At 24.5% G+C, this 23,863-nt stretch overlaps 1 protein-coding gene across 2 annotated transcripts in view; it reads left to right on the top strand.

The window, feature by feature from the left end:
• Positions 1–23,863, top strand: part of LOC136080882 (uncharacterized) — a 127,875-nt gene that overhangs the window by 33,022 nt on the left and 70,990 nt on the right. For both annotated transcript variants that reach the window (XM_065798256.1, XM_065798255.1), the window contains one exon: positions 9,446–9,600. In XM_065798256.1, coding sequence (XP_065654328.1) covers positions 9,446–9,600 — 155 coding nt within the window. The remainder of the gene's footprint in view (positions 1–9,445; positions 9,601–23,863) is intronic.

Below are 23,863 nucleotides of genomic sequence, written 5' to 3' on the forward strand. Positions count from 1 at the left end.
AATTTTTTAATGTTAAAAATAAACTTTTTTAAGATTTTATAAAACAGAATTTGCTCCTATTCGATATTTTATAATAAAGACTTTCTTGAATATGACCAAAAGTAATGTAACTATATGCTTCCAACGATTTATAGGCTCTGAATAATTCGTTCGTGTATATGCTAGGTGTATCGAATAAATATTAAGTAACGTCTTGCCATATAAAGTCTCGCAAATGATTCGCATCGTTGTTCCATTCTTTTGGTTCCATTATAAACGGATCCGGTTAAACTTCTCCATTTTTAAGAGTTAGCTTCATTGTACAGTCAATTGCTTCTTCTAATTTAAACTTTTAAAATATTCACTTATGATATTGTTAACTATTTTGAAAAACTAAGTGTTAATGTTAACTTCAAAAAACAAAATTTATTGAAAAAGGGTAAATAAATGGCAAGAGCAAGAGCAATTTTTAAATTTAAAATGAGTTTTAAATTTTGCACAAAAACATCTGTTTTTTTTAAGCAAAAGTTTTAATAACAATAAAAACTTTTATTACCTATACTTATATTAAAAATTTTTATTTATTTTTAATTATTACTCTTTCAATAGGTTTTTAAGAGAAACATTGATTTTAGTACATAAAAGAAATACAATAAACACTAAAGTTTTTGCGTTTTTATTTTTTCTACCTACAAGTATGCGCGCGCATGTTGTTTACATAAAAAAAGACGTCGCATAGAATAATATATATATATATATATATATATATATATATATATATATATATATATATATATATATATATATATATAAATATATATTATATATATATATATATATATATATATATATATATATATATATATAAATATATATATATATATATATATATATATATATATATATATATATAAATATATATATATAAGGAAGACTGGGGGGAAGTGGGAAACGTAAATTTTTTAGGGTAATTGCATTATCGTTTCTAATAGATGTGTAAACTGAACCAAACAAGTTATTACGAAAAAACATTCGTTTTAGGCACCCATTCAATCTTCTTAGATTTCTAGGCAAATAAAAATCAAGTATATAAGTTTTTTCTTTTAGAGAAACCGTCCCATTGGGGTAAAGTGGGACAAGTGGGACTTGAAGTGCAACAAATAATTTAAAAAAATATTTAAACACAAATTATTAAATAGAAACTGATAAAATTATAAAATCACCTAATCGATATAAAAATGTTCAAGTGCTTTCTCCAATAGAAATTATCAAATGGCGATGGGAGGAAGTAGACATAAATATTTTTTTTCAGTCCCACTTCACCCCAATGTAAACACTTTTTTAAGTTACATTTTAAAATTCGGACACAGGCAAACAAAGCAAATTCTGCAAAATAGAGGGAAAGAAATTTGATTATTTACATTAAAAAACAGTATTTAGGCACTACTCCTTATTTGAAATATCAAGCTGTCCCACTTCTCCCCACTCTCCCCTATATATATATATATATATATATATATATATATATATATATATATATATATATATATATATATATATATATATATATATATATATATATATATATATATAAATATATATATATATATATATATATATATGTATATATAAATATATACAAACATACATGCATACATACATACATACATACATACATACATGCATGCATACATCATACATTTATGCATACATACATACATACATAGATACATACACCAAAAATATCAAAGAGTAATCTCACGTGTATTGTAAACAATGCATTAAAAACAGCATAAAAGTATAAAAATAAAAAATTAAGAATTATAGAATTACACAGTATGTTTAATAACAAAGTACTTTTTTGGAACACAACAAATGTTGAGCTATTACAAGTACACTAAATTTGTTGCAGTGTTTAACTTGTTGCAGTAATCATTACTATAATTATATAATATAATATCTTACAGTATTATACATATATATCATATGTTATGGCTGATAACCCATCAGTTAATAGGCGTGATAATTAAATATTATTTATTACGATTTTTTTGTGCTTGTTACAATTACGTCTGAAACAACGCACTTTTTAATAAATAAAAAAGTAGATCAAGTGAGCACAAGTTTAAGGGTCATGAGGGCAGTGTCGTGGCCAGTGGGTCAGAAGCCTCTAAAACATTTCAGTCGGGCTTCAAAATATAATAAAAATTTTTTTAATACGCAAATTTAAATTTAAAAAAGGAATTCTAAATTTCCCATTGGGTCCCCAAAATTTGCTCTCCCACTCCTTCGATTGGGGGTGGTTGATGATTGTTGGTCAATGAGGGTCTTGATAAGGATCAGATTTTAGATCTTGTCTGGTCTGAATATGTTTAAGATAAGGGTCAGGTTGCTATAACTGAAAACAATTCATAACCCTTATCTAGACTCTCAAATAAACGTTTTATTTTATGAAAGAATGGCTCATATCAGTTATACTTTTTAAAGATATATTCAGACGTAATTGGGACATTATTTACATGCTTAACTTACTTAAAGAATTACCCACTAAATAAATGAAATATATATGTTTTTAACTTGTTGCAGTTATCCTTATTATACATATAAAATATATTATACATATCATATACCACATATCATATACCCATTAATATATAATGATAATTATGTATAATAATGATTACTACGACAAAATAAGTACTGCAACAACTTATACTGCATGAAGCAATGTTATTATTTAAGTAAAGATTAAATTGCGAGGCCTCTATTACTTGTTGTGCGAAAATGGATTGCATTGACAAAAATGTTTAATGTTATTCATGTATATAAATATATATATATATATATATATATATATATATATATATATATATATATATATATATATATATATATATATATATATATATATATATATATATATATATAATATAATATAATATAATATAATATAATATTACAATATAATATAATATAATATAATATAATATATATTAAAATTGTTGGACAAACTATTTGAGTTTGGTGAGTCAAAACTACTTAGAGTTTTGACTGTAACAGCCGTTAAATGTAAAATTTCGTAAATAAAATTAAAAAAAAAATTCGTAAATAGAATTTGGTATCAAAAGTTCAAAATTTTGTCTATTCTATTTTTGAACGTGTTTTTGTTTGCAGAATCGATTGCATCTTGTGACAGTAAATTCCAATCGTCGACCACTCTGTTTGTTAAATAATAATATTTGCATAATTTCTTAGTATATTGTCGATGAAGTCTTTTATTATGACGATATCTGTACATGCTGTGATAAAAACTCAAAGGCTCTTCAAATCTAATATATTCGGTTGAATTTAATATTTTAAACATTCTATTAAGTCGCCTCTTCTTCTCCTTTCTTGTAAGGTTGGTAAACCTAATATTTTTCTTCTTTCTTCGTAACAGATACCTTTCAGTGATTCAATCCTTGTCGATCTATGCTGTACATTTTCGAGTCTCTTAATATCTTTAGTACAAAATGGGCTCCATACAGATGCTGCATATTGAAGCTGTGACCTAATAGTTGACTTGTATAATAAATTTAATATGGAAACATCAAGATATTTAAATCCGTGTTTTAAAAAACCCAGTGTTCGATTTGCCTTATTTGCTACACTGTTAACATGATTTTCCCATTTAAGGTCATTTGATATTATCACACCTAAATCACTTTCAACTTCTGTTTTTTGCAAAATGTGATCTCCTAATTCCTAATATGTATATATATATATATATATATATATATATATATATATAAATATATATATATATATATATATATACATATATATATATACATAAACACTGCAAAAACTATAAATATAACTAATAAACTATTACTACTACAGAATCACTTTCATTATTAATAACATTTTAATGGCATCTTAAGCAAAGCTAAGTTAGTAATAATAATAATAGCAATGATAGTAATAAGGTTAAAAAAGATAGTGTAAAATAGAAATAGTAATAGTTTTATTAATGGAGTACTTTAATAAGCAATATCAATAAAGGATTATATTCATATATATATATATATGTATATATATATATATATATATATATATATATATATATATATATATATATATATATATATATATATATATATTGAGCAGTCGTGACGCAGTGGTAGCGTACTTGCCTCAAAGTCAAAGGATCCGTGGTTCCAACCCCAACTACGGTCATTTTTTGAGACAACGGTTAGGAACTAGTGAACTTCCATGAACTTCCAATTAATTGCTCAACCGCGGTACACCGTGATAAGACCGTAAGGATTTCTTAGGGCTCCTTAGTAAAAATAAAATATACACATTTGTCATTAAAGTTAAACAACATTGCATTTTTGATTTAATTTAGGATTCTGCGTGGAAAAACTAGTCATCTCTCTTTTTATGATATTAACTAAACTTTTCAAAATCGCCGTGACTAAAGTAACCTTTTGTTAATACCTTTTTGTGTATAAGTGTTTGTCTATTATAGCCAATAAGTATTTGTTGTCAATTTTCGTATTTATTGAATTTTCGTTGTTGTTCTTTTTGTTGATATTAAATACATTTAAAAAAAAAAAATTGTCTATTGCCTTATTATTATTTACTATTGTCTGTTTTTATTCTTATTTATTACCATTATATTTTATCAATAAAAAATACTACGCAGTTTTCGTAAATTTAAGTGGCTTCAAAACATAAAAGCAATTCACGTTATCTCTCATATATCTTTGAAGGGAGAAAATTCAGAGAAAGGTTCCAAAGTTTTAGAAGTCAAACGCCGTGGAAAATTATATTTTCCTCAATGTAAATATATCAGAAGACAGAAAATAACCTTTTATATATCAGGCCACCTTCTGTCAGAAGCGGCTAAAAATTGGTTAGTCATGCATGGAATTTGTTGATAAAAAGCATTTTTTTTAATCCAATGAGTGCAATACTTTGAACCATATTCATTTCCAAGATATGATTAAAACGGTACAAAAAAAAGTTTATTTGGAAACCCTGCTTTAAAAGATTATGCAAATATTTTCTTGATGATTTCTTTTTTAACAAAAAAGGAGTTTCTTGATTTTAGGTACATGTTCTTGATATTTTTATGTCTTTAAAAGTAACAGTTATTTAAAATGACTTAGCATACCCCATAGTATGATATATATATAAACAAAATAAAAAACTACTGATGTATATAAACAAAATAGAAATTGATTTAAAACCTTTAGAATAAAAAAAATTCATGTAAAATAAAAAAAATTCATTTAGAATAAAAAAATTTCATGTTCAAGACATTCACCATTGAGGTAGTTGCTAATATTATAAAAAAAGCTCACAAAAATAGGTTGACATGGATTTCATATAAAAAAAAGTTAAATAAAAGTCATAAAATAACTTAAATAAAAGCTTTTTTATATTTTATTGAACGAAATAGTTATTTTTTATTAACAATAACAGTAGAAAATCACTTAACAAAAATTTTTTTTTAATTTTACACTGAGTTTCATCAACAAAGATTCATCAAAAATCTGATAAAAGATTTATCAGATTTCTGATGAATCTTTGTTGATGAAACACAGTGTAAAATGAAAATATTTTCTACTAATATATAATTGCTCTGTTTTTTTAAGAACAATGAGCACTCTATTATGTAGAATACATTTTAAAATTGTTTAAATATATATATATATATATATATATATATATATATATATATATATATACATATATATATATATATATATATATATATATATATATATATATATATATGTATATATATATATATATATATATATATATATATATATATATATATATATATATATATATATATATATATATATAAATGATAATAATGTAAAATAATATAATAATGAGTAAATTAATTATAAGTATTTAGTAATAATAACTAAATGGTTAATAAAGATGTTGTCACTCATACAGAAATTAAATTTTAAATTTGTTTTTGTTAGCGTCATTATGTATCACATATTAACGAATGTAAAATAGTATAAACTATTCTGTGTTAAGAAAGTATAGCTATTATAAAAATAAAAATTCGACTATAGAAATAAGTGAGGTAAAGGTAGTTTTTGTTATTAAGTATGCATCTCTTAAACATAATTTTAATGTTCGTTCTTTTTTATAGTCATTTTGAGAAAAGATTCTTGATTATTTCTCAAATTTATAAAATAAATATTTTTTATATACTTAATCGTGTTATATTAACTCAATATAACAATCAAATATTGGATATTTCATTTGTAAAAATTTATTGAAAAAATTTAAAGTGGGAGGGCCCCTTTACACTTTTGGCGGAGGGGAAATTTATAGTTACGCCACTGGTATGTATTTAGTGTTCTACTTTCTTTAAAAAAGTTTGTTATAGAAGAACGTAAGTTTTTATTAGGAGAGTCAAATACAAAAAGAAGATTAGCAAATTTTACAAGCGCTGGACAGGTTGGAATTTTTAGTTTTTTGAAAGATTCTGATGTTTATGACTTAAAAGGTTGAAAGTTTATAATTCTTATGGATTGACGTTGAGAAGACATCAATTTTTTGCTGTGATGGTTGCAATTTTAACCCCGAATTTGACAAAGGTAATTAAAATGTAATAAAAATAATGCGCAATAAATATTCTTTAGTGCGAATTTAACAACATATTGACGAACTATTGAAAATGCGCCGTTATCTCAAGTTAGTTTTTTTGCGTAGCTCATCAACATGAAAATTCCACGAGAGATTGCAGTCAATCATAACACCGAGATATTTAATAACTTTTGTAGCATATAACCGTTTATTATTAATTTGAATTTGAATTTTAGAATTGTTGTTTTGATTGTGTTTTTTTCTAGAAGATGAAAAACAAGGATTAGTTCAGTTTTTTTTTTGTATTAAACCATATTAGGTTAGCATTTAACCAGTGAACAATACCTTTTAGCTCCGAATTTATGTTTTTACATAGAGAAACATACGGTTTGTTAATATGCAAAAGGTTTGTGTCATCAGCATAAAAATGAATTGACGAGAAGCGAATAGAGATGTTTATATCATTAATATATATTAAGAACAAAAGAGGACCAGCAACGGAATCTTGAGGAACACCGAATTCAACAGATTTATTAGTAGAGTTGTAACCATTAGTACTTACAAATTGTTTCCGATCTGTAAGATAAAATCGAAAACAGTCACCTATAACACCACAAATACCATAATGTTCTAATTTAGAAACCAAAATGTTATGATCAACTGTATCAAAAGCCTATTATAAATCTATAAAAATACCACAAACAAAATGACCAAAGTGTCGAGAGCTTTCCTGATTTTTTCCTGATACTTATAAATGCAATGCAGGTAGAATGTTTTAAACAAAAACCAAATCAAAATTCATTTAAACAGTCAAAAGTGTTAAAAAAAGAGTACACTCTAGAATACATAAGTTTTTCAAGAAGTTTACTAATGTTAGATAAAAGAGAATTAGGTCTGTAGCTAGTACATAAAAGTTTAGAGCCGTTTGTAAATATTGGAACAACACAAGATATTTTTAGAACATTCGGAAAATTTCCATTTACGAATGATATATTAAATAATTTAGAAAGAATATTTGAAAATTCGTTGTTAAAATTTATAAGAATGTTTGTGGGAATGCTATTTGAGCCTATTGATTTCTCGATTTGAAATTAGATATAAGAGATGAAACTTCAGGAATATTTGATTGAGATAGAAGTAGACTATGTAAATTTGGATTTTTAAGATATTTTGTATAGTTTATGTAAGACAAATAAATATTGGATTTAAATTTATTTGCAACGCTTGTAATAAAACTCTTTAACTTTTCAGAGATAAGATTTGGTTCAGTTATATATGTTTCATTATCCTGTAAACAATTGGGAGATGAGTGATTAGCGTTTTTGACATTTATTAAATTATTAAATCCTTTCCAAATTTCGCGAAGATTTCTTACATTTTCTGCAGGGTTTTTTTAAATGCGTTTTTTTTACTGAGCTTAATTAAGGTATTATCATGTATTTATATTGTTCGACAGCAGTTTTAAATTTGTTGATGTTCCTAATATCTTTTGATCTTTACATTTTTTTTTTAAAAGATTGCGGATTTGAATTGACTTTATGATTCCTTTGTAATCCAAGGTTTTAATTGACGCTTGAAATTCTTAATACTAATTTTTTTAATTGGGGCGTAGCGCTTCAAAATCAAATTTGTTTCAGAAATAAAAGTTTGGAAACAAGAGTTAACATCACTGTTCTCTATAAGATTATCCCAATTAATTTTTGGTAAATCTGATTTGAAGTTTATTTTATTATATTTTTAAAATTTTGCGATATAAAATGTGATTGCGTGGTATAAATAACTTATTAAGATTTAGGACAAATACAAAATTGAGGTAAGTGATCAGAAGCTAAAGTTGCCGAACTTCATGAAATGATTTATTAGTTATTAAATTAGAAAAAATATTGTCAATGATTGTAGCAGAGTGATTAGTAATTCTGGTTGGTAAATTGATACAATTTATTTTTAGCATTTATTTTTTGAAGTAGGACAGACATGATAATTGTAAAATTGCTTATATCCATGCAAAGGTGTTTATATTTATATACCAACAATACTTTTAGATTTAAATAAAAAACTATTTTTAATAGTTTTATATTATTTAAGAAAAAAATTATTTTAAATAAGTTCTAAATAATGTGGTTTATAAATCATTAAATAATTTGTTCGTTTATATATTCATTTTTTTGATAAGAATAATAATGTAGCTCCACAAGAAGAATCAGTTAGTGTGTGCTCAATGTTGTAGTTATCAATGAGGATCGGATGAATTGATGGTGTTTCTTTTTTTTATTCGTGAAATACGTATTTGGCACTGACCTTTTTTGTTAATTTTATTATAGTTTCTTAAATATAAAATGTATTAAAAAAATAATACAAAAAAAATTTAAAATTAAAAAACAATTCAATGTTTATATATATATATATATATATATATATATATATATATATATATATATATATATATATATATATATATATATATATATATATATATATATATATATGTATGTATATATAAATATATATATATATATATATATATATATATATATGTATATATAAATATATATATATATATATATATATATATACATATATATATATAATATATATATACATATATATATATATATATATATATTTATATATACATATAAATATATATATATATATATATATATACATATATATATATAATATATATATACATATATATTCATATATATTTATATATACATATAAATATATATATATATATATATATATATATATATATATATATATATATATATATATATATATATATATATATATATATAGATATAGATATATATATATATATATATATATATTTATACATATATACATATTTTTTAAGGTTGGTTATATTAATGAAACGACTCAATTTGCAATGTCTTACACACGCTTTGTTGTTGGTAAAGAAAAACTTATTGTATTCATTAAACCCTTTCATGTTGTTTCAAATACAAAAAATAGCAATTATGCTTTTACTTTTAGTTCAAATGGACCAGGGTAAATATTTGTTTAGAGTTATTTTTTCTTTACTAAAATAGTTTTTAATTATAATGTAGTTTTTTTGATAAAAAATTTTTAAATTGCTAAAGTATAAGAATATAAAGTATATAAAGGTTGAAATTATATTAAGAAAATGAATATGTATATGTTAAAAAAAAGAAACAGAAATAAAAGGTTTAAAATAAGAAAATGAAAAAAAGTTAATTAATGAAAGAAATAAAAAGAATGGAAAAGAGCACAGTCAAAACAAGATTTTAAAATTTTTCAAATAATATTTTTAGTTTTCTTTTCATATTTTTTTTTAGTTTTCTTTCATATATTTCTTAGGATTATTTATTTACGATTTCTTTTTTAGTTATGCTGTTTTGTGGTCTTGTAGTAAAAAATTTTTTTCTTTAAATGTTTAGCGTATAAAGTTTAATTTACTATTAGTTAGTCAATGATTGTTTTATTTTTTAATCGTTATTTATTTTTAAATAGTGTTATATAAATTGTGTATACAGTTATATGTTATATGTTTTTATTCTCATTTTATCAATTTATTTTATTTGTTTTATTCTACCGTATATTATTTTTATTTTTTTATTTTTTTATTGTTCTTTTTACTTTTATTCTTATGCTTTTTTTTTGTTGTTTTTTAGCCAAAAGTATTTAACGTAATTTTTTGTTTTGTTTGCAATGTTTTTGTAAAGTTTACCTTTGTTTGGATTTTCTAAGTGTTTTTTAGTTCACATTTTTTTATTTAGTCATAATATTTGCAAAATACTTTGGTAATTATATTAAAAGAGCTATCATTAAAGTGAAGAAACATGATTAAATTATTTTATAAATTTTAATAACTTTTTTAGTAATAGTCAATAACTAAGATCTTAAAATTAAAAGACATTGTTAGACATATAAATGTATTGTATATATGTATATATATATATATATATATATATATATATATATATATATATATATATATATATATATTTATATATATATAATTATATATATATATATATATATATATATATATATATATATATATATATATATATATATATATATATATATATATATATATATATATATATATATATATATATATATATATATATATATATATATATATATATATATATATATATATATATATATATATATACAGGGTCCGCAGATTTTAGAAAAAGGATGCAAAAAAAAATTTAAAAAATCAAAAGTGGTACAAGACGAGCCGTGGATAGGGCACTAATAGATTGCTTCACAAATTTTTATTCTGCTAATTCTTTTTAAAGTATTTAAATAATTTTGTCAGATATAGCTTGACTCTTTGAAAGTCCTATTCATCGTATCATAGATTTGTATTATACTTTTCAAGAACTTATTTGCATTCAATCTTGATTCAATTCTTATATATTTCAAATTCAAGGTTCATTCAATTATTTTTAATCGTTTATTAAATAACTGTTTAAATCCATTGTTTAAATGGTATTTAAGATTTATTACATTTATTTATTTTAGTACAATAGAATTATAACCTAACTTTGATTTTGATTTTAGTTAAACACACTTCCATTCTGAGACTCTACATTATGTCGACATGTTGTTTTTTTACCAACAACATGTCGACATAATGTAGAGTCTTAGAATGGAAGGTCTTTAATTGTGTTTTTTCTATCAATACTTAAATAATACAAAACAAAATTAGAAAAAAATCGTTTATAAGATTTCTTGGAGTATTTTTAGTAGATCTTCCTTCTTTCACGAAAAGGGGATTCGTGAAAGAAGGCGAAACTTTTAATAAGTTATTAAAAAGGCTAAACTACTAATAAATTATTAAAAAATTCTACTTTTTAATAGATATGGGATTCCAGATTTGAATTAAAAAATAAATCCTGCTTGTCCAGTAAAAGTAACACATATTTTAGGCATCAAAACAAATATCTTCTAGACATTAAAAACGCGTTTTGAAAAAAAAACTTTAAAATCTTTGTCAAACTTTAATTAGTAGGATTTTAAACTTGAAGAAATTTTTTTTACCTTTTGACTCACTAAATATGTTTTAATTGCAAGTATTTCACACTGTTCTCTAAATTTCTATACCCATTCAAGTTCTAAATAGAACTAGCATTAATTTCCAGATGAACTTTACCTGTTTCAATGTGCTCTGAATTTGGCATAGCCATCATTTCAACAGCTAGAAGATTGAGAACTTTTCTCTCGAATTCTAAAATAAGTTACATTATTCATATAAATAGGATTTAAAAAAAAATATTTAAATTTTGGTACGCTTACTTACCTAATGTTGTAGTACTTTTTAAAAAGTCAATTTTTAATATTTATGGTGTAAAATATATGCTTAAAAACTGGATTTATGCCACAATTTATCAAATTCCATATTTCACAGTTATATGATTTAGATATAATGGTAAAAAGAGATATTAGAGCTTAGGCTACTGCATTGGCTAGATCAGGAGTAAAACAAAACAATGGAAAACTTTTAAATTTGATAACTTACTAGCTTAAGACATTTGATTGATTTGGGGTGCAGTTGCTATGAAACGTCTGTTCATTTAAAACTTAAATTGTTTTAAATGAACAGAGTCTGTTTAATTGTAAGACTGGTTATGAAAATACAAATGATTTGACTGCAATATAAAAAACCATCACATTATTAAGTATGCATAAAGTATTGTAAATAAAAGTTCATTTATAAAATTATATATATATATATACATATATATATATATATATATATATATATATATATATATATATATATATATATATATATATATATATATATATATTATAATAATAGATAAAGGATTCATGGAATTTAAATTACTAGATAGCAGATAAAGAGATTATAAAATTCTGTTATCTTAGGTACAATGTAAATAGTTATATAGTTATATCAAGCTGCAAAATCATTTTTAATAAGAACTTTTCAGAAAGTTTGTAATAATTTTGATTTAAAAAAATTAAATTATCGTGACGTTTTGCGTGAGAATTATAACACCAAATACTTTCATAGATCGTATAATTTCAACTAAAAGTAAAAGTTATCCAAATTAAAAGTATTAGGAAATTTAGAGCTTTTACTTGATTGCTCCATTTTACTCTGTTTTGGTGTAGTAGCCTTGATTTGAATTGGATTGAACTTGATTTGAGTATTGGAATCTTAGAATTCAAACTACTTCTTAACGGAAAAAGTGACGTAGGAGAGTTTGCAAAAATATTTTATTGCAAAAATAATATATTTTTGGACTTCAAACTTTACCTTTAGGACCTTTTCCATAAAGCAATTGCTGTATAGAAAAGACTTTTTTAATAAAACAATTGTTTTAGAGAAAAAGAGCCATTTTTAACACAATTATTTAAAAAAATAATAATAGCTTTTGTTTAACTTGTCTTCTACCAGAAAGAAAATCCTCTTTTATTCTTTTTTTTTTTTTTTTTAAAATGAAATCAAATTCGATTAATTAAATATAAACTTCAAAATTTAGGTTTAAACATTAATTAAATGTTAAAATGCCAATTACGCTGTAAAAAAGTTTAAACGCTTTCTAAATAATCAGAATTCGTTAAGAATTGATTCCTAAACGTTAAGATCAATTTTAATGTCATTTAAACGCGATCTGAATCTAATTTAAATCAGCAAATGCCCGTAGAGTCATTTTAACATGATTTACTTGTATGATTTATTCATATTCATATCATATGGTTTTTCCAATCCAATAAAAATACTTCCTTTAGTTTTTAATTCAACTTTATTATTGGCACAATCCAAAGTCGAAAAGCATTTGCCATCATAATTACCAAAACATTTGTCTTTTGAGTAAGTAAAGATGCTTATGAATAAGAGAATATTTGTTGCGTCTGCAGTGTTTAATTATTAGCGTCTTTTAGTGGCAAGTAGTTTGACCAATATAACAGGACTCACATCCTGCACAAAGGAGTTTGTAAACAACGAATGATTTAAAATCGACATGAAGGTGATCTTTTAATGAAAAAATGTGAGTAAGGTAATTAAGTTTCTTGAATCAAATCTGAGTTATGAAAATACAAAGTTATACTAATATTTATACAACATAGTATACATTGGAATCTTCATCATTGAAGGAATTTAAATTGAAAATCAAAAACTGGATTTCAAAGCGATGTCTATGCAAACTATGCATGATTTTTATTAAAGATGCCGGACTCATTAATAAACTGAAGTAAAAGAAAAACTTTATATTTTTGTTAGTTTTTACCACATTAATTGGCTGTTTGTTTATTTATGTCCCAGTGGGCACGTGTCCTCCAGGAGACGTCTGTTGGACGTCATAAGGACGTCCAGATGTCCCTAAGACGTCTGACGGAGATCCCCCGGACGATGTAAGTCCACTGCGGTATTTATTGTTTATTTCATAACTTATATTTTAAAATAATATATATTTTTAAAGGATAAGTATCAGATGACGATTAGCAAATAATAAAGCAATCTTTGTATCAACCATATGTGTCTATTATAACTAAATTATAAATTAAAAATATAACTGTCATCCAGCAAAGTCACATATTTTATTGTATTTGTCACTGCATATTCTAAAAACTTTTACCTGTTTAGTTTTTTTCCCTGCACTCTATTTCTTTGAATCTCTCTCTCTACTACCTTTTTCTCCAACTTATACAACCTACAACTTTTTAACTCCTCTGTCCAACTCATTCAACCCACAACTTTTTAACTCTTCTGTTTTCGTGCTTTTAAACTCTTTCTTTTTAGTAAAAGCAAAATACTAAATTTTAGTGATTTTAAATATGTTTTCCGTTTACGTTATTTTTGAACTATATACACAACACAAGAATAATAAAAACGTATTTATAAGACATGTCAAACAGAGATAAAAATAGCAACTTATTTGGAAGTGAACTCCGCACTAAAGGTTCAGATAAAAAAAATATATATATAGTAAATTACTGGTGAGGTAAAACAAAGACACCTCCAACTATATAAAAAACAGATACTACTTTAGACATGACAGGTTTTACATTGCATTGACGAATAGAAGTACACATCTTTTAACCTTTACTTAGAAAGAGACAGCCGGTCATGGACCTGTTTGCACAGGATTCCTTGTCATCAGTAGCAGGGTAATCATGATAATAAATTTAAAACTTTTTAACTATTTCTTAAACTCAAGTAATCTTTCAATACTTAAACAAAGCAAAAAAATAGCAACTGAAAAACAAGCGTAATTCTTCTAGGAATATCGTCTTTTTAATTTCTTTTTTAAAACAAATTTATCTTTAACAAAGCCGTTAAAATGACCTAATAAACAAGAAAACAATTGAAAGAAAACCTAAAATTCTTTAAAGGAACATATAAGCATGTAGGAATAGTTACAATAAAAAGATGATGAGCCTAAGATGATGATTTTAAATTAAGAATGAGTCATACAAAATTGAGTTTTAGTGGATAGAAAATTTACTATAACTCCTTAAAAAGTTACTACAATAATGTTTTTGAAAAGAGAAACAGATACGTTTACAACATTTGGACAGAAATATATATTAAAGCTAGAGGTGAGAAAACACTAAATGCAACAAAGAGAAGCAACCTAAGCAGGTGCTAACTTTATAATTGATTTTTATATGGTAAATGATAACCCAACGATCTTAATATGATCATTAATATAAATAATAAATACTACAGAATCAAGAATGGAATCCTATAGTATCACATAAGTGCCTGAAAATAAAATAATAGTTATTTAGACACCAAAATTTATCAAAAGTCTTTGGTAAATCAAGAGCAGAAGCCCTTGACTCCTTGGTTTCATATAATACTTAGCAGAACCTTTTTGTTATTATGAATAACATTTCAGCATTAGCACAGATAGATTCGGAATCCATATTGGTTGTTATAGAATAATTTATTAAAGCTATTATAAAGTTATAATTGAAATTTATGAAATAATTGAGAATAGATTTCTTAAGAATATAGTTAGTTTTAATTTTACTATTTATTTTTATAATTTTTTAAGAGAAACTATTTTGAATGTCTATATCAAGAAATTAATTCTGATATTTTTTATTTTATAAATTATCCATCTAAATGGGTAATTATTTTACTAACAAATACTAATTTGAATGTCTATATCTAGAAATTAATTTTGATATTTTTTATTTAATAAATTATCCATCTAAATGAATAAAGTTTTTCTTTCAAACATTTTAGGCAGGAGCAGATTATAGAAGAGACCATTTTAATTCAAAATTAATTTTTTTTTTTAGATCCTAAATAAATTTTGATTATATATAGCATAACGTCTTTTATGTATTTTTTATGATTAAAAGATTGTTTAAGTAGATATTTTTAGCTAGTGCATATAAAACTAACTAATGTTAAATCAATAAATATCGGAGCCTACATTTGAAACAAAAAGTCCGGGTAATCATACTATTGCCGGTAATAGAATTATCCGTTGGTCAATAAACGCGATTTTAAACTAATATGGAAGCTATATACCAGAAAATGATTATAATTTTTTTTTTTTTAATTATGCACTTCACCATAAAAAAAATTGCATAACTATTTATTACGAAATGTAAATATTAATACGGCTAAAAATGTAATACGGCTGGGGGAAACAAAGGACGAGTTCAGTCTTATCAGAGTCTTAGTAAATAATTCAGAAAAAGATAAAATGTTCAACACTTCTACATGAGATAATAATATAATAGTTAAACTGTTACGGAAAAGATGCAAATTGTATTTAAACGTTCACAAATATTTAAACGTGAACCACAAAAATTTTTAATAATTAATAATAATTGGCTTCAAATACTACATCAAATAAAGAAAAAAAACTTCCAAAACTTTCGACTTATGCTTTAAATTACAAGGGACTTAGTTCAAATCTTATATATACCGAGACTTTTGTATTTTTCATGATATAACATTTCTATCCAAACACTGGGTATTAAAACTCAAATAAACTTTTATTAAAAATATTTGCAAAAACTCCTACTCATTATTTTTGAGCCAGGCAAATAAACACAAACACAGTCGATCTATGGAGGAAATCATTTTTTTGTACCAATAAATCAATCTCAAAACGTCATATCTCTTTACGAGGATAAAAATATATTGGCAATTATACCAGAATTATTGAAATCGACATATATTTAATCTCGTCATGAAACTACTAAACATCATTAGAAACAATTACAAGTCAAATAGACATTCTTTAAGGAATTGCAATTAGTGATTAGTGAAATGGCAAAATAATTATTTTTGAAGATTTTCAATTATCTTCTTACAAAGTATACGATCAACTAAAGCGATCAAGCCTCAAGAGAAACAAATATTTCTTAATTATTTATTTATTAGTTGTTTATTTTATATTGAAATTTATTAAATCAAATGAATTTGAATAAGTCGACTTATTTAAAGACTCTGGTACTGAAGTCACATACTGTCATCTTACATTACCAAACTCATCTTAAACTGATCATGTAAATGTTTTAAAATTCACATATCTTCTCTATTGTTGATGCGCCGTTATCCCTAATTACTTTTAAAATATTAGTTATCAATTGCCACTCTTATTTTTAATTGGACTTAAAATAGTCAGAATCTTCACACTTCAATTTGAAATAAGTTTATATTTAAAAAATTATGTTATCAATTTCGGCAGAAAGAAAATAGAAATGCAAAATGCAAAAAACAAAAAAAAAACAGACAAAAAGAAGTTTTTAATTTTTTTAAATTTTATTTCAATACACATAAATAGGTAATATATAGTCGTTTAGGTGTTGATAAATAAACCTATTATTATTTATTTATTTTTTCATTTGTTGTTGTTGTTGTTTTTGAGTTATTTATTGTTTTTAGAGTTTACATTGGTTTCGGAACAAAGTTAGTTTTATACATAGTTTTAAATGTTTTAAAGATAAAAAAAATTCATAAAGTTCTTATTGTTTTCCATGAGATCTTTTAAGAACTTTTAAACTTTGCGTCAAGTTATCTCATTTCAACATATTTGTTGTATAGGCTGGTTTAGCGCTTAGTCATCCATATGTCTGGAGTAATGCAGCCTAAAACCTTACTAAAAATGACCTTTATCAACAACACATAAAGTTTGAAAAACTAAAACTCTAACCTAAAAAGTTTTGGAATAATTTTAAGTCTAATACAAACTCGAATCCATATTTTTTTACTATTAAGAATATAAAGGATAAAGAATCTATCATCACCATATATACTACTATTTTTAAAACAATTAATCACTGAAAAAATAAACCATAATTCTACTAATCGTTATCTTCTGCTTAGTAAAATTCCTAATGAGATAATAAACACTAATGAAAATTTTAAAACGGCATTTTATGCTTATAATCAAACAAATGCAATGGTTATTTCAACTCTCTGCTAATATTTTTAAAACATTCCCAATTTGACGCACTAACGCAATAGATCAAAAAAATATTTCTTTTTTCAATTATTTTATGGATGGACCCCTAAATTAATGTCAATATTAGTTAATAAACCACTAGTAAAATCTTATAAAAAACCGATTACCGATCCAATCAAATATCGTTGTTTCAGCATTATTCCAATACTTACCTAACATTTAAAATGCCTTATTTTACTCATCTGCCGGAATATAAAAGAACCGCTTTAATTTAGTTTTGATGACCCTGCATGCTGAATTTGTCATAGGTGAAAAAATTAAGGATTATAACAACAACAATTTGTCTAAATATTTATGTTCACTAGACGGTTTGAAAACTTTTGACAGGTGCAACTAGAATTGTTGATAATCTTTACTTCTATAAAAACTTGCCTCGCAAAATAGTCAGCACAATATTTTCTTTAAGTCATAACAACAGCGCAACTGTATCATACCTAGGCTCTAAATCAGTTTTGTTTCTTCTAAAGAAGTTCTTGTTCAATCTAGAATATCGTATGCACATCCAGGTTCTATTTTTTTGTTTTATAAATCCTTTGCTGTTCCGACGCTAACTCGCGGACTTAGAGCTCTTTGATAATAAATATTTAATAATAAAAAAGTATGACGAACTGAAAGGAATGCAGTTAAATTAATATATAATGTCTCCAAGTATCCTGAAAATTATATATACTTTCTATTTAAAATTCAGTAAATGTTAACTTGCATACAGCAAAACAAAACAAACCTACTTATCGGTCTTTAAATAATAAAGTAACTTATGAAATCATCAATTTCCAGCCTAATAATTGTTCAATTAAACACACCTTTTTAGATGATATAAAGGAATTATGCATATTCATAGGTTGAATATGAAAAACATAATGCTGGCTAAGAAAAAGGTTAAAAACAGGGATTCAAAAAATGTAATTCATGAAGATACTCTTCGAATTTTGCTACAATCATTACAATATTTGTACCGAAACGTTAAGCAACAGCAAGCAATTTTTAAAAAAACTCTTGAAAAAAATCTTTCTAAAGGATTCTTCTTTGTTTTACTTTTATCTTTTTTTATTCTTGATTAATTTTATAATATATATTTATTAGATTGTGTTTTTATCTTCTAAATATATTTATTTTTTACCTTCTAAATATATTATGGTTAATTAAATTATAATAAATAGTAAATAATTGTCATTGAAATTAATTTAAATTAAAATCTCAATATAACTTAGTCATAATTTTTAATGTCACTTTTTTAAACTTAGTGTAAATAGTTTAATCTGTTTAACAAATTTTTCAGTTTCGTTTTTTTTCAGTTTCAATTTTTCAGTTTCATATTTTATAACGTAGTTTTATTGACTTTTATTGTTACCAAATATATATGAGACATATTCCTTTCATATGGTATATCTTCGGGTTATTTTTTTTCATTTATAGTAACTTTTTACTTTTTAGTTAAAATTTGTATAATTGAATTTTATAATTGAAAAAGATCTCCAAACTTGTATAACTAAAATGTATAATTAAAAAATATCTTCAAAGAGAAGTAAACCTTATTCCCAAACTGTTGATAAATATTTTGAAATGTGATAATGACTACAATAATATTGCAAAAACTGAACTAAGTCAATCTACCGTTAAGGAAATACATTTTTTGTGTTCATATAAGAAGACAGCGGCAAACACTAACAATGGCATGATGGAGTCAGCTAAATTGAATTCAAATACCATCAAAACCACAAAATCCGAAAAATAAACCAATAAAGGGCAGTTAGAGAGAATAAATTAGGCTACTATCTTACTTTTTAGAATGGTCAATCATCCAGTTTTTCAGAATGATCTATTTCATACGCCCAGGATATAACTCTCCTAATAGAATTGATGTTCGTGGAAAATTATTAGATGTCAACAAAAACTGCTTAACTAGCTATTCAGGATTGTTTCATAACTAGCCCTCAACTGTGAGTATTGATGAGTGGAGCGATGTCCGTAATAAACCAATAGATTGTGCAACAGTAATAACAATCAACTTAGCTTTTTTTCTTGCAGATAAACTTAATATATTCGGTTATTAACATATTTCTAATTATTTAGTTCACATTGCCGTAAACTCTATAAATAAATGCAAAATATAGTTTAGTCGTAAAGCTTTCAGTGTAGTAACAGAAAATGTAGCAAATGTGTTGAAAATGAAGCAGCAATTGTAACCTTGAGTAAATGGTAATGTTAATATGTATGAATGTTAACCTCATATGTTCAATCTATTTTCCCAGGATTCGGCAACTTCAAATATTAGAGAGCAGATTAAGATTAATATCTAACAATTATTATTGTTATATATTTCAATATTACAGCGTGTAATGTTAGTTTTGTCTTGAAGCCTTTCTAAAAGATTTATTTATAGTATGAACAATTTAAAAGGAAACAGAGCAATTTTTAATAAAATTATTCTAAATTTTGTAAATAATCATGGTGTAAAATGAATTGCAGAAGAACTAATACAAATGTTTAAACCGGTTGCTGTTGTATTAGATCTGATGAAGAGAGACAGTTGTATTATTAGTTACAGTGTCGTCATATTTAAAAACGACCTAAAAGAATTAACACCTAATCTTAGCCAAAATGCTAAAATAAATTTAGGGAAAAAATAGAGCAGATAATAACTTTAGCTCATTTCTTGGTTATACTGTTCATCTTAAATACAAAGAGAAGATTTAACCTATAAAAAAATAGAAATTGGAATGAAGTTTGTGGTTTCATGAAATTCAGACTTTCTTCCACTTTCAGTTAACTTTAAAGCAGAAGTTAAAGCTTTTTAAAAGTTTATATTTCATGATAACATGTTTTTTGCATGTTCAAAAGAAATGAAAAACAGGCTGCTTTTCAAATTAGGTAGCATCGGAATCAACAAACTTTTTTTTTTTTTTTTGCTCGTCTACAAATGCCGTATATTACAAACAAACAAACAAGGCATCTGATCTTAATAATCTTATCATCAGAACCTTTTACAGCTTTTGACATTTTACAGCAAAACAAAAATGAATAAAAAAACAGTGTAAATAAATCTGACGATCCTATAAATATATAAAATAATTAAATAAATAAAATATATAAAAATATATAAAAATATATAAAATAAATAAAATAAAATTTCGTGTAAATAAATCTGACGTTACTATATATAGAATCTTTATCATTTATATATAAGATAAAAACAAAAATTAAAAAGTTTCATAAAGCGTAGTTTACAATAAAATAAAAGTTCTAAACAAAGATTAAAAAGTGTCAAATAGAAGTACTTGACTACGTCATCAATAGATAAAATAAAATTTTTCAGTTTAAATTTGAAAGTGGAATAAGTGTGAAATATATCAAAATTTGACAAAACAACCTTATTCCAAAGATACGGTGCGCGATAAGCAATACAAAACTTATTAAATTTGGTTCGACAAAAAGGTTTGTATATGAGAAAATTATTCCTAAAGTGTATATTTATTTATTTGTTTTTCACAAAAGAGATCTTTAAGACAAATAAGGATAAGTCATTATTCCACAAATACATGAAGCATAAGCAAGCTCATTAACTCACATTAAGACATTAAACACATTAAGCTCATATATATTGAGAATTTTCATTTCAATAAAAAAAGATTTGGAATGAGTGTATTGATCCGCAAAATTAATTAAACGGATCGCATGCTTCTGACGGCGGTAAAGACATTGTAACTTACTTTTTTCTGTGCTTCCCCATACAATATTTGCATAATCTAAATAACTATGTATAAATGAGTAGTAGAGTTGGGTTAAACTTTTTTTACTTAAATATGTTCTGGATTTATATAAAATTCCAATGCTTTTGGAAATTTTTGTGCTAATATAGTCAATATGTGCATGTGATATTTTCATTAAGAAAAACACCCAAAAACTTTGTGATATAGTGTCTTTTTATCTTAGTATCATCAATAATAGTTTTGGGCAAGTTTGGGGGTAAATAAGCTTTTTTCGAGACAGAATGGAACAGAATCCATTTTGTTTTGTTACTGTTTAGAATTAGTTTATTGCATTTGAACCACTTGGATATATTTTTAAGTTGTTTGTTCATGCTAGACAAGAGTTTGTAAATATCATTATTGGAAAGAAATAATTTGGTATCATCAGCAAACATGATACTCATTAAATTTGAGGCTTTACTTAGGTCGTTTATATAAATCAAGAACAACAGTGGTCCCAGAATGGAGCTTTGGGGAACGCCACATCAAATATTTAGAAACTCATTAGAATAATTATTATTACTAAAAACAAACTGTTTACGGTTTGATAAAAAACTTCTGAACCATTTTATGACTTTGTAATTTACTCCATAGTAGTTCAGTTTTTGTATCAAAATTTGATGATCGACAGTATCGAATACTTTCGATAGGTCGATGAAAACACCTAAAGTATATTTAGATTTTTCAAAAGAATTTGAAATTTCACGTACAAATTGGATAATTGCATGTTCCGTAGAATTGTTTATTTTAAAACCAAATTGGTTGACGTATAACAAATTGTTTGAAAGAAAATAGTTGTATAGTCTGTTGTATATAATGTGTTTTAATATTTTTGAAAATGTGCAGAGGACGGAAATAGGACGATAAAACTGATATTTTTTTGATCTCCCTCTTTTAAAACAGGGGTAACTTTTGCAATTTTTAATCAGTTAGGAAATACTCCTTGATAGATAGACGCCCCATATACTTTAAAAAGAATATCTTTTAATTGTTCAAAACATTCTATAACTATATTACCGTTTATGTCATCTGCTCCGCTTGCTTAGTTTTTTTAAGTCATTTCAATGCTCTTTCAAATTCTTGAAAAGATAGTTTTGAGTATAATTCGTTGGAACCATTGCAATTATCTATCTGTACTAGAAAATCGCTAAATTTTGCTTTGGTAAAAGGAATTTTATTTGCTAGTTTAGGAGCGATGTCAATAAAAAATTTGTTAAAATCATGAGCTATATCTCTTGGATCACATATACGTTTGTTATCAGCAATAATCATCTGGGGAAGAGAATTTGAGCATTTCTTTTGCCTTCCACTAATTTTGTTCATTAGTTGCTAAATGCGTCTTGAGTTTTTTTTGAATTCATCTAGGAGTTTTGAGTAGTATATTTTTTTCAAGTTTTTACGAACTTTTTCAAATAGATATTTGTAATCTTTATATATTTTCTCATTTGAAGATGATTTTGTTTTGAGATATTTTATATACAGCTTCGGTTTTATCTTGGATGACTTTTTAAATATTTTTGTTACCCAAATATTGTTTATATTTTTTGGAGTTATTGTTCTTTCAATAATATGGAAGTTTGCATCATATGCGGAGTAAAAGGTTTCAAAAAAATTATCGTAAATTTTGTCTGCATTGTTATTGAAGTTAATATGCTTCCAGTGCAGTAACGATAATTGGTTTTTAAACTGGTTTACATTAGTATGGTTAAAAGTGCGTGTTTTAATTTTGATTTATTTATTTTTATTTTCATATTTTGAGTTAAGTGTAAAAAGTATAAGAAAATGATCAGTAATATCAGATTTAAGGATACCCGTTTGAATATCATTGTTGAATATATCTGTTGTAATGATATTTTCAATCAAAGATGCCGAGTTTTTTGTAACTCTGTACGGCCTATGTATTATAGGAATTGCACCCGTTTCAAAAAACGAGCCATAAAAGTTTTTAGTTTTGTTATCTTCATTACACAGAAGACAATTCATACTTAGGTCCCCAATATTGAAACTCTTTTTTTTTCTTTAATATCTTTTCTAAAAATAATTTCTTCAAAAAAATGCTCA

The sequence above is a fragment of the Hydra vulgaris genome, chromosome 05, assembly GCF_038396675.1.
Source record: "Hydra vulgaris chromosome 05, alternate assembly HydraT2T_AEP".
Taxonomy (NCBI): Eukaryota; Metazoa; Cnidaria; class Hydrozoa; order Anthoathecata; family Hydridae; genus Hydra; species Hydra vulgaris.